This window comes from Phyllopteryx taeniolatus, chromosome 4 (assembly GCF_024500385.1).
Source record: "Phyllopteryx taeniolatus isolate TA_2022b chromosome 4, UOR_Ptae_1.2, whole genome shotgun sequence".
NCBI classification, from domain to species: Eukaryota; Metazoa; Chordata; class Actinopteri; order Syngnathiformes; family Syngnathidae; genus Phyllopteryx; species Phyllopteryx taeniolatus.
In genome coordinates this window covers 21825127-21838751 of record NC_084505.1, presented here as the reverse complement: position 1 = coordinate 21838751, position 13625 = coordinate 21825127, and the positions used below count along the sequence as shown (strand labels likewise).

At 42.8% G+C, this 13625-nt stretch overlaps 1 protein-coding gene across 3 annotated transcripts in view; it reads left to right on the top strand.

The window, feature by feature from the left end:
• The window catches only part of tmem131l (transmembrane 131 like), a 38441-nt gene that overhangs the window by 21040 nt on the left and 3776 nt on the right, over positions 1-13625 (top strand). For 2 of the 3 annotated variants that reach the window (XM_061770589.1, XM_061770588.1), the window contains exons 14-28: positions 446-616; positions 1942-2011; positions 2099-2222; positions 4089-4158; positions 4242-4351; positions 4526-4595; positions 4672-4805; positions 5383-5525; positions 5607-5796; positions 7453-7638; positions 9228-9377; positions 9452-9995; positions 10858-10979; positions 11073-11242; positions 12900-13091. In XM_061770589.1, the coding sequence (XP_061626573.1) occupies positions 446-616; positions 1942-2011; positions 2099-2222; positions 4089-4158; positions 4242-4351; positions 4526-4595; positions 4672-4805; positions 5383-5525; positions 5607-5796; positions 7453-7638; positions 9228-9377; positions 9452-9995; positions 10858-10979; positions 11073-11242; positions 12900-13091 (2446 nt within the window). The remainder of the gene's footprint in view (positions 1-445; positions 617-1941; positions 2012-2098; positions 2223-4088; positions 4159-4241; positions 4352-4525; positions 4596-4671; positions 4806-5382; positions 5526-5606; positions 5797-7452; positions 7639-9227; positions 9378-9451; positions 9996-10857; positions 10980-11072; positions 11243-12899; positions 13092-13625) is intronic. The other variant, XM_061770590.1, reaches the window with a different exon arrangement.

The following is a 13625-nucleotide window of genomic DNA, read 5'->3' as shown; positions in this document are numbered from 1 at the left end:
CTGAGGAAAAGTCAGGCTTGGCTGTAAATTGGACCTCCGCTATTTGCAGGTAATAGGGACCAGACCTGACCACGATTAGTGAAAATCTGCAAATAATTGATGCCCATTATAATTGCATTGAAATAATTTTTTTTCTTAACCCCAAAAATAATTGAATAAGAGGGGATATACCGGCAATAAGTGTTTTCTATGAAAGAAAGGGGGGGCGGGGGTCAGTTGCCCCTCCCAAAAAAGTGACATTTTTTTGAAAAAACAAAATAAAACCTGCGAATAGGTGAATCCGTGGGGGCCAAACCGAGAATATTCGTGGGGCGACTGTATAATGTAAAATCTCATTAAAGATGTGCTTAAAAAAATGAATGGTGATATCGTGACAATAGAGTCACACTGTAGTGTGACTTTGCATAGTTTAGCGTGCTATCTCTGGCAACTCTCTGGCTACCAGGTGGTGAACTTCCACAGCCCGCTGACGGTGCCACAAGGCTGTTGGCCCGTGTTGTCCCTGCAGCTCTTCAACAGAGCGCTGCCGGCCAGCCACTCCTTCACGCTTGACCTAAACACCAAACTGGGCACAACCGTGCGCGTCCCTCTCTACTTTCACGCTGATCCTTCCAAGGTACAAAAAACTAGTTTTGCAGAGTGGTGTCACTGTAGGGAAACTGATTGATCAGTTTTTATAGATTAGTCCAAGTTTATGTTTTTATACATTTTTTAACTCTCGTGCCCTTCATAATATATATATATATATAAGCACTAAAAATGTCAAATATCACTACTTTCTAAATGAAATGCTGACATTTACAACTGCAACGAATAATCAAATACCTCCAATAATTCGATAACAACCAAGGTCGAAGCAAAATCTAAGCGTTGAAACTTTGCAGGGATGCTTTTTCCATACAGACTATTGTTATTGCAGTCGTACGCGCCGCTCTGTGTGGAAATAAGTTGGCGCCATGGCAGGGAGCCAGGAGGAAAGAGTCTGTAACAAACAGAGAATGTCCAATGTTTGTGATCATTTCACACTCAACAAGGTTGATAAAGTTCAATCTGTACCACAAAAGCGCATCTACGAACGCCAACATGAGACAACGTATTTATGTTAGCTAATTTTGATATAGCCTACCAACGCGAGTTAGAATGTGTAATAAGTGGTCAGGGATTGACACAGCCGCCAGCGCATTTTTATTTGCTTTTTTGAAAAACGTGAAGAAAACAAAACAGGGAATAAGCACATTTATACACAAGCTGCCGATGGCCACAACTCACGCTAGGTCACGCAACACGCAGACAGTTAAGAGCCAGGCAACTCTAAACTCTCATTCGCTCACGCCCACGTCACTCACCAAGCCAGGGGCCGCCTTTTAAAGCCATACACACTCAAAGTCAATGATACTACAGTAGAATGTGAGGATGGTGACCCCAAGTGGACAAAAATAATACCTTCACTTCACATGCACTTTATTATGTTTAATAATGCAAAATCTATTTTTATGCGATTAATCGATGGGATAGTCTGTGGAATACTATGGTTTACAAATATTCGTTAGCCCTGCTGACATTATATAATGCCTGGTTTTATCCTGTAAGAGAGGTTAAAAACTGTGGTCTTAACATCATTTTTGGCCATAAGGAGTCAATCACACAGACCATTGCCCAAGACGTGGTACCCACCTATGTTGCAGAAGGAGTAATTTATCCACATTTTGTACTTTTTTGACCCAAGGTACAGTTGTTCTCATAGGTTTACATAACATGGGAGAATCTGATGTTCATCCTCTTTTTTTTATTTTGCAGAAAACATGAGTGATCAGGCAGAACACATTGACTTTATTTTGAATGGTATTCAAATTAAACTATGTCAGTGAGAAAAATGTGAGCTTTTGTTTTAAGCTATATTGCCCAGCCCTACTGTATAGTAACAATTGTTTACAATCTCAGCAGGGAGACATGGTCTTTGAGTCTGAGCAAGAGTGTGGACGACTGTGCGCGCTGAAGTTGTCCGAAGCAGGTGAGACATCAAAATTAGTCTTTGAAATAGTAGTCTTTTTAACAAATTCTTTTTTTTTTTTTTTCTCTTAAATTGTCCCCTGCCTAGGTCGCTCAGAATGGCAGCGGACACTTCTTCCAGACTTCTCTCGCTCATCTTGGACAGTGGACAGCAAGCTGGCTCCCGAACTCTTCTCCCGGTGGCAAAACCACAAAGACAATCTGCCTTGCAGGTCAGCCTCACAAAAGGCAAAAGTCATGAAATGACGCCTTTACTGTACTGACTTGTGGCTTATTTTGAGTGTAGTATTAAATCCCCTGCTCGTCGCAGGATCAGCCTTGCTGTGATTAACGATTTAAAAAAAAAACACCCATATATATATATATATATATATATCAGGATTTTTGGGGCCGATCACCGATCAGCGAGTTTAAAACAAAACGATAACCGATCCGATTACATGATACAGGAATGTGTCTATTTAAATGACCTGTTCATTTACTGTATGTATATGCTTGTGTACCTAATTGCTCCCAAAAAAATATTTACAATAAATGTATCTTTGTTCCTTTATTTATGCAAGTGAGGCATAGTGACAGAACAAATGAATGGTCTTCTATTAGATGGCATGAAGTAAATGCAGTAATTAATGTATCCACTTTTTTTTTTACATCTTTGTTTGTTGGTGTGCCGTGAGATTTTTCAATTGTAAAATATGTTCCTTGGCTCTATAAGGTTGGAAATCACTGCTCTAGTCAAATCGTGTATTCTAATCAGTCAGGTCAAACCAACATTACAGCATGAGTGCTAACTTACTGTAATTAAATTACTTTATTTTTAATTAAATTACTTCACCGACACCGAAACTTGAGAGCATGATTCGACAGAACAGCAGCATGTTTACGTCCAACCGTTCGTGCTAGCAGTAGCTTGCTAGGCTACATAACGTTTTGTTGCCTGCTTGCGAGCCGTATCGTATTAAAAGTACGTGAACATACCTCAAACAAGCCTTAAACGAACGTCCTCTCCTGTCCTGAACACCGGTGACAACCAACACACTTTTTGCCCCATTTTTTCCTTATAATACAAAGTCGGCACGCTCCACTCTTGTTGTCGTTGCCACGGTAGCGAGTGTATCCGGTCGTATTTGAGTTGACAAGATCAATCGTAAAAAACGGGATGCGGTGGTATCGGAATACAAGGTTTTATTACAGTTGTCTGACAAAGTGCAAGCGTGAAAGAGCAAATTTGTCTTGTAGTCTGAGCCGGGAATTACGTGTTGTCTGTCTCAGACGTGTTGTCTGTTCCACGCCGCCGACATTTAAAAAAAAAAAAAAAAAAAAAAAAAAAAAAAAAAAACTTTGTCTGTCAGATATTTACAGGTCTACGTCAAAAAACACGCAACAAGGCTAAAAATAAACTAGCTTTTGGATTCAAATATACTGTGCACGATCGCGACACGGAGTAAATGTGTCTTTTTTAAATGTGTCACGTAGTTTGCCTTTATACTCGAGCGCAACCCACGCGCGCTGTTTTGAAAGTGTGCTGCAGTTCTCCAAGTCGGGGGTGTTGCTACGGCTGGTATTGGATAGGACACCAGAGGGTGGAGTTTCCTCTGCATATTTTTTTGCCATTTCGGGTAGCCGTTTTTACTTTCCTTTCAGTAACAAGGAACAAAGCAACAACAATGGCGACCGCGACTTAACAAATGGACCTCGATGACCAGATGATACGTATAATTATGCTGCAAAGTCGATCGTGAAGGCAGCGACGTAGATGGTATGTAGAACGCTGGTACGTCATCACAGCTTGTGACTATAACGGACCAATCACGAGAGATGATCTCCGCGGTGTTCGACGCGCAGCAACAATTTTTGTCGGGTGCGCGGCAAGCTACGCAGAGGTGCTGTGCGGGGCAATTTGTCGGTCACGTGATGCAATGCGGGCGCTGTCGGCCGTGCGACCGCGGGAGTATAAAGAGGCCTTTTGGATATGAGAGGGGGCCATTTAAGTACAACGAGCTTCTAAACTCTCTTGTGATTGTAATACCTTGAGATCTTCCATCATTTTTCATGAACTACTTTGTATATGTTTCCAGGTGGCCCAGACTCCCTGTGGAGACATCCTCGCCTCTGGATTTTGGTGCCACGCCCATCAACGAGAGGAAGGTGAGCAGTAAAACGGTCACCATTGACACTGCAAGCTTAAAACGAATAATACTGAAAAATGAAACTGTTTCTCTGCGTTTTAGGTGAAAACTTTGTTGCTTAAGAACCCTTCCTCATCTGTGGTTTCTGTGGAAATCCAGATTCTCTCCCTGTATCCTTCCCCACTTGGGGCTCTGGATCTTCTCACCAAATGGTATAATAGAAGATCATTTAGTTTACATTTTTATTGTTAGTTTATTTATGTATGTATTTATTATTTACAGATTCACATTCTTATGTCAGCTTTGCAGTTGTTTGTTTTTCACGGTTGTCTTTTCCTCTTGGTTACTCCTTGTCTAAACGTAGTGGATGTTTTTTTGTTTTGCAGGTTTAACATAAGCCCTCTGGCCATCAACATCAGCACTGCAGAGTTTTCTCTGTTGAACGCACCCCTCAAGGTGAGTTTAAATAAGATGACATTATTTCTTTTTGCCCTCAGGACATTCCTTGACAACTTCCTGTGTGCTTATTCAGGTGAGTGAGGACATGGAGGCCTCGAGGGGGGAGGGGGTCCTGCGCCTGCTGCTGCAGCCGTGGGAGTCCCGGGAGGTCGCCGTCATGTTTAGGCCATCCGAACACAAACCCACCACCACCATCCTCATCATCAGGTAAGCAGGAGTTCTGAAAATTCAGCTCCCAAAGGCACATTCACTTAACAACATGAGATTTGGAAGGCATGTCTATCATGAGTAGACCCACAAAGAAATTACCAGAGGGCATGTCCAAAAAGACACATGAAGTCAGCCATTTTAGTTTGAAGCAACCATGATGGTACAGTAACACCCTCCAGAAAAAAAAAAAAAAAAAGAATTCAGCCCTTGTAACCAGTTTTACTTGGCAACGGGAAATTTGTTAGGAGTGTCTATCAGGATTTAAGCCACAAAAAAGACTCAAGAAGCCATTTCCAAAAAGACACAGAAAGTCTGCCATTTTTATTTGGCATTTTAGGCTCGGTAGCACCCCCAAGAAGAAAACATTTTTATAATAATTCAGGCCCCGGCAGTTTCACTTAGCAAAATGAAATTTGGTAAGCATGTCTATCACAAGTAGACCCACAAAAAAAATCTCAAGAAGCCATACCTGAAAAGACACACAAAGATTGCCATTTTGGTTTGCGCTCCCATATTTTGTCCACTTTCGATGGTTAAATTGAGTAACTCTGTATGTGTGTGTGTACATTTTCAGGAACAACCTGACTGTGTTCGACATGGTAACGGTGAGGGGCCATGGGGCCAAAGAGCTGCTGAGGGTTGGGGGCAAGCTGCCCGGTCCGGGCGCCTCTCTGCGCTTCAATGTCCCTCAGTCCACGCTGATGGAGTGCAGAGATGGTAAGGGCTCAAATATGTGTTTTTATCATAAATATCTATTAACAAATGGATGATAATAACATTTAATCAAATCTCTACCAGGCCTGCGCGGCAATAACAAGCCACTCTTCGCCATCCACAAGAGCTTCAAGGTGGAGAATGCTGGCGAGCTGCCCCTCACGGTCACATCCATGAACGTCAACGGTTACAAGTGTCAGGGCTTTGGTTTCGAGGTGCTGCAGTGTCGCTCCTTCAGCCTCGACCACAATGCCTCTTCGGAGATCACCGTAGCGTAAGTCGTAGTGGCTGTGGCTTCAGTTACCTCCATCCATCCGTTTTCAACACCGGGGGCTTCAGTTACTTTTACTTACTTATTTTTTTTAGGGTAGGGCTGGCCGATATGGCCTTAAAATAAAATCTCAGATTTTCTTTCACAAAAATAACATTGGAATAATTGTTTTCCCCTATTTGCTTATAGAAAAAGCAATTGACTGCCAAGTTATTTTTTGTTTTATTCTGAGATTTACTTTATTTCTTCAGATACCAAATGAGCTTTGAAACGTGAGCTTTTGTTTTCCCAGCACTAACCTGCATCAACGTCCACAGAAATAATGGAAATATATTTTGCTTTACAGATCATGTGAAACTAAGTGATTCCCATTAGAAAATGTCCCTTTTGTCAAAACATGTATGTAAACAGGATCCTTAAACTCCCTGGAAAGTGAAAATAAATGTCTTCTAAATTTGACACACTACAGAGAAGAGTGTTGTTAACAATCCTGCCAAATTTTAATAACTGCCAAATACAGTATATAAAATAAGGCCTCAGAATCATGAAAAATCAAGCTCGTCTCCCCTCTTAAATGCTGTGGAAACCACGCTCCGCTCGACTGTCAACTTTCAATCAAATGCTAATACGATGACCTGAAAAATGGATGCTGCTTCGTCAAGCATCTTTCTTATGCCTACACATCCCTACATGAATAAATATATCCACGTAAAGTCTCCAGTAATGGGAATATATCCCGCCAGGTTGTTACAGGGCTTTCTGCGCCGTGATGAGAGGCGCAAGCCACCACCTAGGCGTGGGCGGAGTAATAATAATAAGTACCCCGCAATTGCGGTAGATAACCACTGATGCAAACGAAGGCAGTCAAGTTTTTATATAGTGGAGGACGGGAGACTCATGCCTGACGCAAAAGTGCAGTGGGCACAGTTTTAGCCATGCCAAAAAAGTCAGGAAAACTGTAATGTGGAGAAACAGTTTGGATCTCCACTATTGAGTCCTACATACATTTGTCTTTGCACGTTATTAGCAATGATCTTTCAACGAAACAAATTCACTCAATTCACTTTACAAGGTCTTAAATAAATTAACATTTAATAACAATTCAACATCAAATTTGCCATCATCACCCTATGACACTGTTGGTCCATATGTACATGGGAGGCAAGGCAACCTCGACAAATGTTGAATGTTTAGAAGCACATACCTCGGGTCAAACGTTTCCAATGTCGATAAGTCATTTTTCTTTTTTTGGGGCACCATGTCAATATTCCGCTCAGTTTACACTGTGATTGGCTTCCTTCGGGCTTCTTTCTTGTAATACGGATAACAATGTGAAAATGATTCCACTCATATTGTCTGTTTCTTAGCAGGAATTCATTTCACAGTTGCCAATTATAGGGACCAAATCGCGAAGCTTTTATAAACTACCTCCTCTCTGTTCGTAGCCGTGTTGTTAGTATTAACAGTGCACATCAGCGGGAACACTTTTGAACTACGGAAGTCTCCTCAAAGAAATTCCACACAAGTAAACAATATTTAATCGGTAAAGTCATTCAATCACTCAGCCCTACTCTCCGGTTTTCATGTTGGCTAGACCTCTAACTAGTCTTCACAGGGAGAACCACACAACAAAACAGTTTTTTTATTGAACCCCTCCAGGTTCACGCCGGACTTCACGTCGTCCTGGGTGATCCGTGACCTGGTGCTGGTGACGTCGCGCGGCACCGCCTTTCCGTTCACCCTCAACGTGACGCTGCCCCACCACATGTTGCCCCTCTGTGCCCAGGTTGTGCCGGGCCCCAGCTGGGAGGAATCTTTCTGGGTGGTCACGCTCATCTTCACCTGGTCAGTACCTGTAACCCTTGTGTTATTGCTTTACATTTAAACCTGGAATCTGTAATTTTTTTTCAATTCATTTTTTTTTTTTTTAAACAAAAACAAAAACAAAAAAACAAGCCACTACTCAAGATGACACAATGCTGATTAAGCCTGTCAGCTCCTCTACCATCTTGATTTATTTATTCAGTATTTGATCTTTTATATTTCGTTTCTACTGCCGACATTCCCCCGCTGGCTCGCTTGATGGCGCACCAAATGACGATGAAGCGGAAATGCCGGTTCGCAAATGAGGCATTTTACTGAGCAATGGGTGGAGCGCGGTCCCTTGCCTTTTGTAAAAAGCTCAAGAAGAGGAGGGTTGTGTCAGAGACTAAAATGCCTCAGGCTGGACAAGCGACGCCACTCCACTACACTGCTGTCAAGTGTAAAATCAGAGCTGTGCCTCGCGATCACGCCCCGCACATTGAGCGATTGGATATATGGACGCCGTAAACGGCGAACTTGTATAGGTGTTTGATGCTGCACACATACAGTATATTGTACCGTACTTTATCACTTTTATTAAACCATAAAAAGATGAAATTAGAATTAGTTGCACGAAGCGGGTTGCTACAGAAACAGGACATGGGAGTGTGAGACAGTACTTTTAAAGAGGCTCGCTTTTTTTGAAAGCCGGTGCGGTAGTTATACGTTAGGGATTGGAACCGATAAACCAGTGCGACCAGATAGCCGTTCATAAAGGCAAGAGATACGACTGTATCGGTAGCAGACTCCGTTATCGATGAGAAATCCGCCAGAAACCCATTGGTTGTAGGGCCGTGGACCGGATATCGCGAGGCTAGCAATAGGTTGCCTGAGGCTTGGTTTTCATCTCGTAAAACAAGCGTGAGCGGTCTTGTGCTGTGCTCCGCAGGTAACGTTAAGTTTACAACCAAACGCAGCAGTGGTGGATACTAACAACACGATTAGTTTAACTACATATCTCCGTAGCGTCACTATTTACACATCAAATAGCTTTTCAGTAGTTGGCTACATTCGTGGTCACAGCGATAGCAAAGTATCGTTCCCCCAGGATTCGTAAACATTGAATGTAACGTCACGTTACGTACCTTATCTCGACACTGGGTCGACGGCGGCAAAATGTGCGCCGCAGGTTGTAAACATGCAGACAATATTGCAAAAGTAGATACAGCTCGGCAATTCCCATGGGCTGTAACTCAGCAAACTAATGTTTTTTCTCGAGTCCTCGCAGTCCACTTATATGTTTCAGTGTTGGTACTCTACGACCCTAAAAAGAAACTTCGTGGAGGACACACACACACACACACAAAAAAGCAGTGCGTGTGTGCAGTGACGGTCCTAGCTTGAATGGCGCGGTTCGCGAGAGTCTCCATGGTGCTTTAAATACTGTTTGTGAAGAGTTTGTGAAAGGAAAATCTTCTAAATAAATGGTTGCATCATTGTGATCTATTTACAATGGGGGGGGGGCTGCTGTTCGATGTAGAGGTTAGAGAAACGTGTATGTACTCTGGATATTGAACTATTGATAAACAAGAAATCTTGTCTCTTTTTTTCTTTTTTTTGTATCTTTTCAGCTTCTCCTTGTTCGGCGTGTGCTTGATGGCCTTTCATCAGGCGCAATATATCCTCAGCGAGTTCTCCATGCCCGCCATTCGCAGCAACCACAACTCGAACTTGTCCCGGGATAATGGCCCCATCAACAACATCACACCAAACGCTGTCAAGTATGCATTTTTTTTTTCTTTTGGCTTGGGCAGAGCAAATGTTTTAATACTTAAATGTTTGCCTTTTTTTGCAGTAAACCCAAGGGCACCTGTAAGAGCTATGTGGACACCTGCCACACCTCGGACAAAGGGAAGGGTCGTGGATCCCCGGCGCTCTTCAATAGTCCCGCTCAGCGTCCTCAGTCATCCAAGAAGAGCTCATCCAGCACCCTGTCGCAGCCCCAGAAGAAACACAAGGTGTCCCTATACTACAGCAAGTACAAGCCCACTGCGGTCACTACGGCGTCTGCGGCTACGGACGAAGAGCATGCGGAGCATGAGGAACTGGTAACCGAACCGCCCCTGACGCCGGACCCTGACGTCTGCAACAACAACAATGAACCGGCGTTCATCAGCGAGATGGCTAAAAACACGGCAGTGGACTTTAAAGGTGAAGATGGCGTGCCAGCAGCAGTTATGTTTCCAGTGGAAATTCCTGCTGGCTTCCCTCAAAATGTCACACTTGGTCCTGGACCAAGACCAGGCCTGCTGCTGTGCAAACCAGTCGAGATGAGTCACGCCGGACACTACGAACCTACCATGATGCACTGCGAGCAGCGGGCCAGCGCCGAACTACAGGTCGGCACATTGCCACCAGCTCTCGTACTTTAGGTTTAAATAGATTTCACGATTATAGTGAGCAAGGATTTGCTCATTTGAGTGGCACAGGTGAGAACATTAAATACATTTGTGGACTCTTAATAAGAGCCAGTGCAATAATGCACAGTCTGTTTGACATAAAATTAGAAAATGAAACTAATAACAACACAAAGAAAAAGCACAATCAAATATTTTAAATAAAAAGTACCATAATTCGGTGAAAAAAAGCACAAATATCAAGAATAAGAATATAGTAGTGCCTTGAGACACGAGTGACCCAAATCTCAGGTTTTTCGAGATATGACCCATCACATTCAGCCGATTTTTTTGTGTGTCTGTTTTGTTTTGTTTTTTTCTCCTTAACTTGCGAGTGCAAACTTGAGATACAAGCGCTGTATCATGGCAGTGAACTCAACTCACTTCACAATAAGTAGCACGTTGACAAATATTGAGCAATTCAGCAAAAATGAATCTACAAGCTGTTTAATGCCGCTGCCAGTTGGTTTACTGTCAAACTAAACAAAAAAGTCGGAAACATAGACGTGTATTTAAAACAACCACATAGCTTAGCCTTTAGTCTGCTATCTTAATGGTAACGCTAACGCGTAATGGGAAACGATTGAACACAAACGGTGCAGCAACACATTTAGACATTCAATATAACAGTCCTCAAAGTCATATATTCTTCATCTTATGCGAAGAGGTGTGAGGAGCTGACACGTCTCTACTGTATTAGGACAAAAATAAATGAAAAATACACAAATAATTTACAATGGGGAATTCAACGTTTAGAATGCTCCAGTACAGTTACATTCATACAGTTGTTCTTTTCTCTCTCCAGTTAAGGGAAGACGGCAAAGGGCCGAAGAAGAAGGCATCAATTGTAGACACAAGCAGTAGTAATAGTAGTAGTAGTAATAGTAAGGGAAAAAGAAGTCGCAGGAAGATGGAAAACATCTCAAGGTAGGACATGTTTTTTTTGTGCCATCTACCTGTTGTCACGCTCCCTCCGAATCAGTCTATTTGTCTTCATTATGATTTCCCCTTCACTTCCAGCGCTCCTGAGCAGAAAGTTCAGCTGCTTCCAGAGAGGGAGCGAGAGCCTGACTGGAGTGCGGCGGACCGCAACCTGCCAGCGTCCCGCAACAGGAACCGCTGTGGCAACGTCCCGACTGCAGAAGCACCCAAACCCGGACAGCGTGCCGACATCTCTGTCAGACAGAATGGTGGGCAAAGATTTCCTCACGCTTTCTTTTATTCAGGCATGGGCGTCCAATTTCAAATAAGGTTGTCAAAGTTAAACCCTTACCGTAATTTCTCGTGTATAATGTGCATTTTCCACCCCAAAAAAAATGTCAAAAGTAAATAGTGCGCATTATACATAGGTATAGGGGGAAATGAACCCGCTTTCACATTTTATAAATGTATCCCGCCATCTAGAGGTTATTAAAAAGCTCTACACTTTAATTCCAATGTCACCGCCACTTAGAGGTTATGAGGTGTACACTTTCATTCTAATATGCCGCCACCTAGAGGTTATGAAAAAGGTGTAGCCTACACTTTCATTCCAATATGACAGCGGTACGTATGACTGCACATACTGTATGTACAGTTGTGCTCATTACATACCCTGGAAGAATTTGTAAAATATCCATCCATCCATCCATTTTCTACCGCTTATCCGAGGTCCGGTCGCGCGGGCATTAGCTTTAGCAGGGACGCCCAGACTTCCCTCTCCCCAGCCACTTCATCCATTTCTTCCGGGGGGATCCCGAGGCGTTCCTAGGCCAGCTGAAGGATGTAGTCTCTCCAGCGTGTCCTGGGTCGTCCCCGGGGTCTCCTCCCGGTGGGACATGCCCGGAACGCCTCACCAGGGAGGCGTCCGGGAGGCATCCGAATCAGATGCCCCAGCCACCTCATCTGGCTCCTCTCGATGTCAAGGAGCAGCGGCTCTACTCTGAGATCCTCCCGGATGACCGAGCTTCTCACCCTATCTCTAAGGGAGAGCGGAGGAAACTCATTTCGGCCGCTTGTATCCGGGATCTTGTTCTTTCGGTCACGACCCACAGCTCGTGACCATAGGTGAGCGTAGGAACGTAGATCGACCGGTAAATCGAGAGCTTCGCCTTTCGGCTTAGCTCCTTCTTTACCACGCTGGATCGATACAAAGTCTGCATCACTGCAGAAACTGAATTTGTAAAATATATATATTTTTAAATATGACTGAACAACAACCATCATTAATTTCTTTATGGTTATGTATTACATGTTCAAATAAAGTGCTTAACTTCAGAATAATTCTTTGAAAACAATACTTTGTTTTGATGATATGGGTAGAAGCAAAATCATGCATTGTAAAAATGCATTATACATAGGTAGAAGGGATTCCAGAATTTTGAGGTCAACTGGGGCTGCGCATTATACATGGGTGCGCATAATACACGAGAAATTATGGTAACTCATAATTAATGACAACAAATTATCACATTAATCATGTATTAACGTAATTACACAATTTATTTTGACCACATGCTCCTTTAACTTAACCGCGGATGGATATCTGAAATGCGGTGCAGGTTGCTATAAGGCCAGTGATCAGGTCAATGCTTACGCCAGTGCAAAGATAATTGAGGAGACTCCGACTGGTGTGCACGGCGGCAAATTTTGCTTCAAAAGTCACCTCGATGGGACTTTCGAAGAAACAAAACCAAAGGTAATTTGCAGTGATGAACTGGTGTATTTGGTGCCTGTGATTATTTGTAAATTTGCGAATAATGAAAATTGAAAAGGGTGATTAATCTGATAATTTTTTTCATTTTTTAAAAATTAATTGATGAACAGCGCTAATTTCTAACCTTCCTGGCTTTTTTGTTTGGATTCCAGCAAGCGTGTGTCCTGCCCGCAGTCGGCGAAAGTGCGTTGCAGAGCGGCGCCCGTGCGAGTCCGGCTCGGACTCGGGCAGTTCGTCGGGCAGCGTGAGGGCCAGCAGGGGAAGCTGGGGCAGCTGGAGCAGTGCCAGCAGCTTGGAGGGCGACAAGGAAGCCAGACACGCCTGCGCTACCTCATCCAGAAAAAGTACAAACACAAACATGTCCTCTTCAAACTACAAGTGTACATTTAAGTATCATTTTAGCACAGTTAATAGGCATGTCCAATCGTTGTCCCTACCCTAATAAACACCTCACTTGGTATTTCAAACTCCCCTGTTACACAGCAAAACTGTTCCAGCACAAAAGCCATACAGGTCGACCATTCTGCATGGCCATGCAGCAGAGCAGGAAAGTTCAAAAAGTCATAATGATAAGTTCCAAAAATGACTGTTGCAAACCACTCCATGGAAAATTCATTTGATGAATACACAAAACTATTCAATGAAATATTCATAAATATTCGGAAAGCATATAACACAAAAGACAAATATTCTATGAAAAATAAAAATATTCTGATATTAGAATAAATTATGACAAATACAAACAGATTTAAAAAATACACAATAGGAAAATTATAAAATCATGGGAAAATATTTACAAAAACATGGCAAAATATTTGAACGTACTAATAAAGTTGTCTTTCTTCCATCATTTTTAAGTTCCAATGTCTTATGACAGC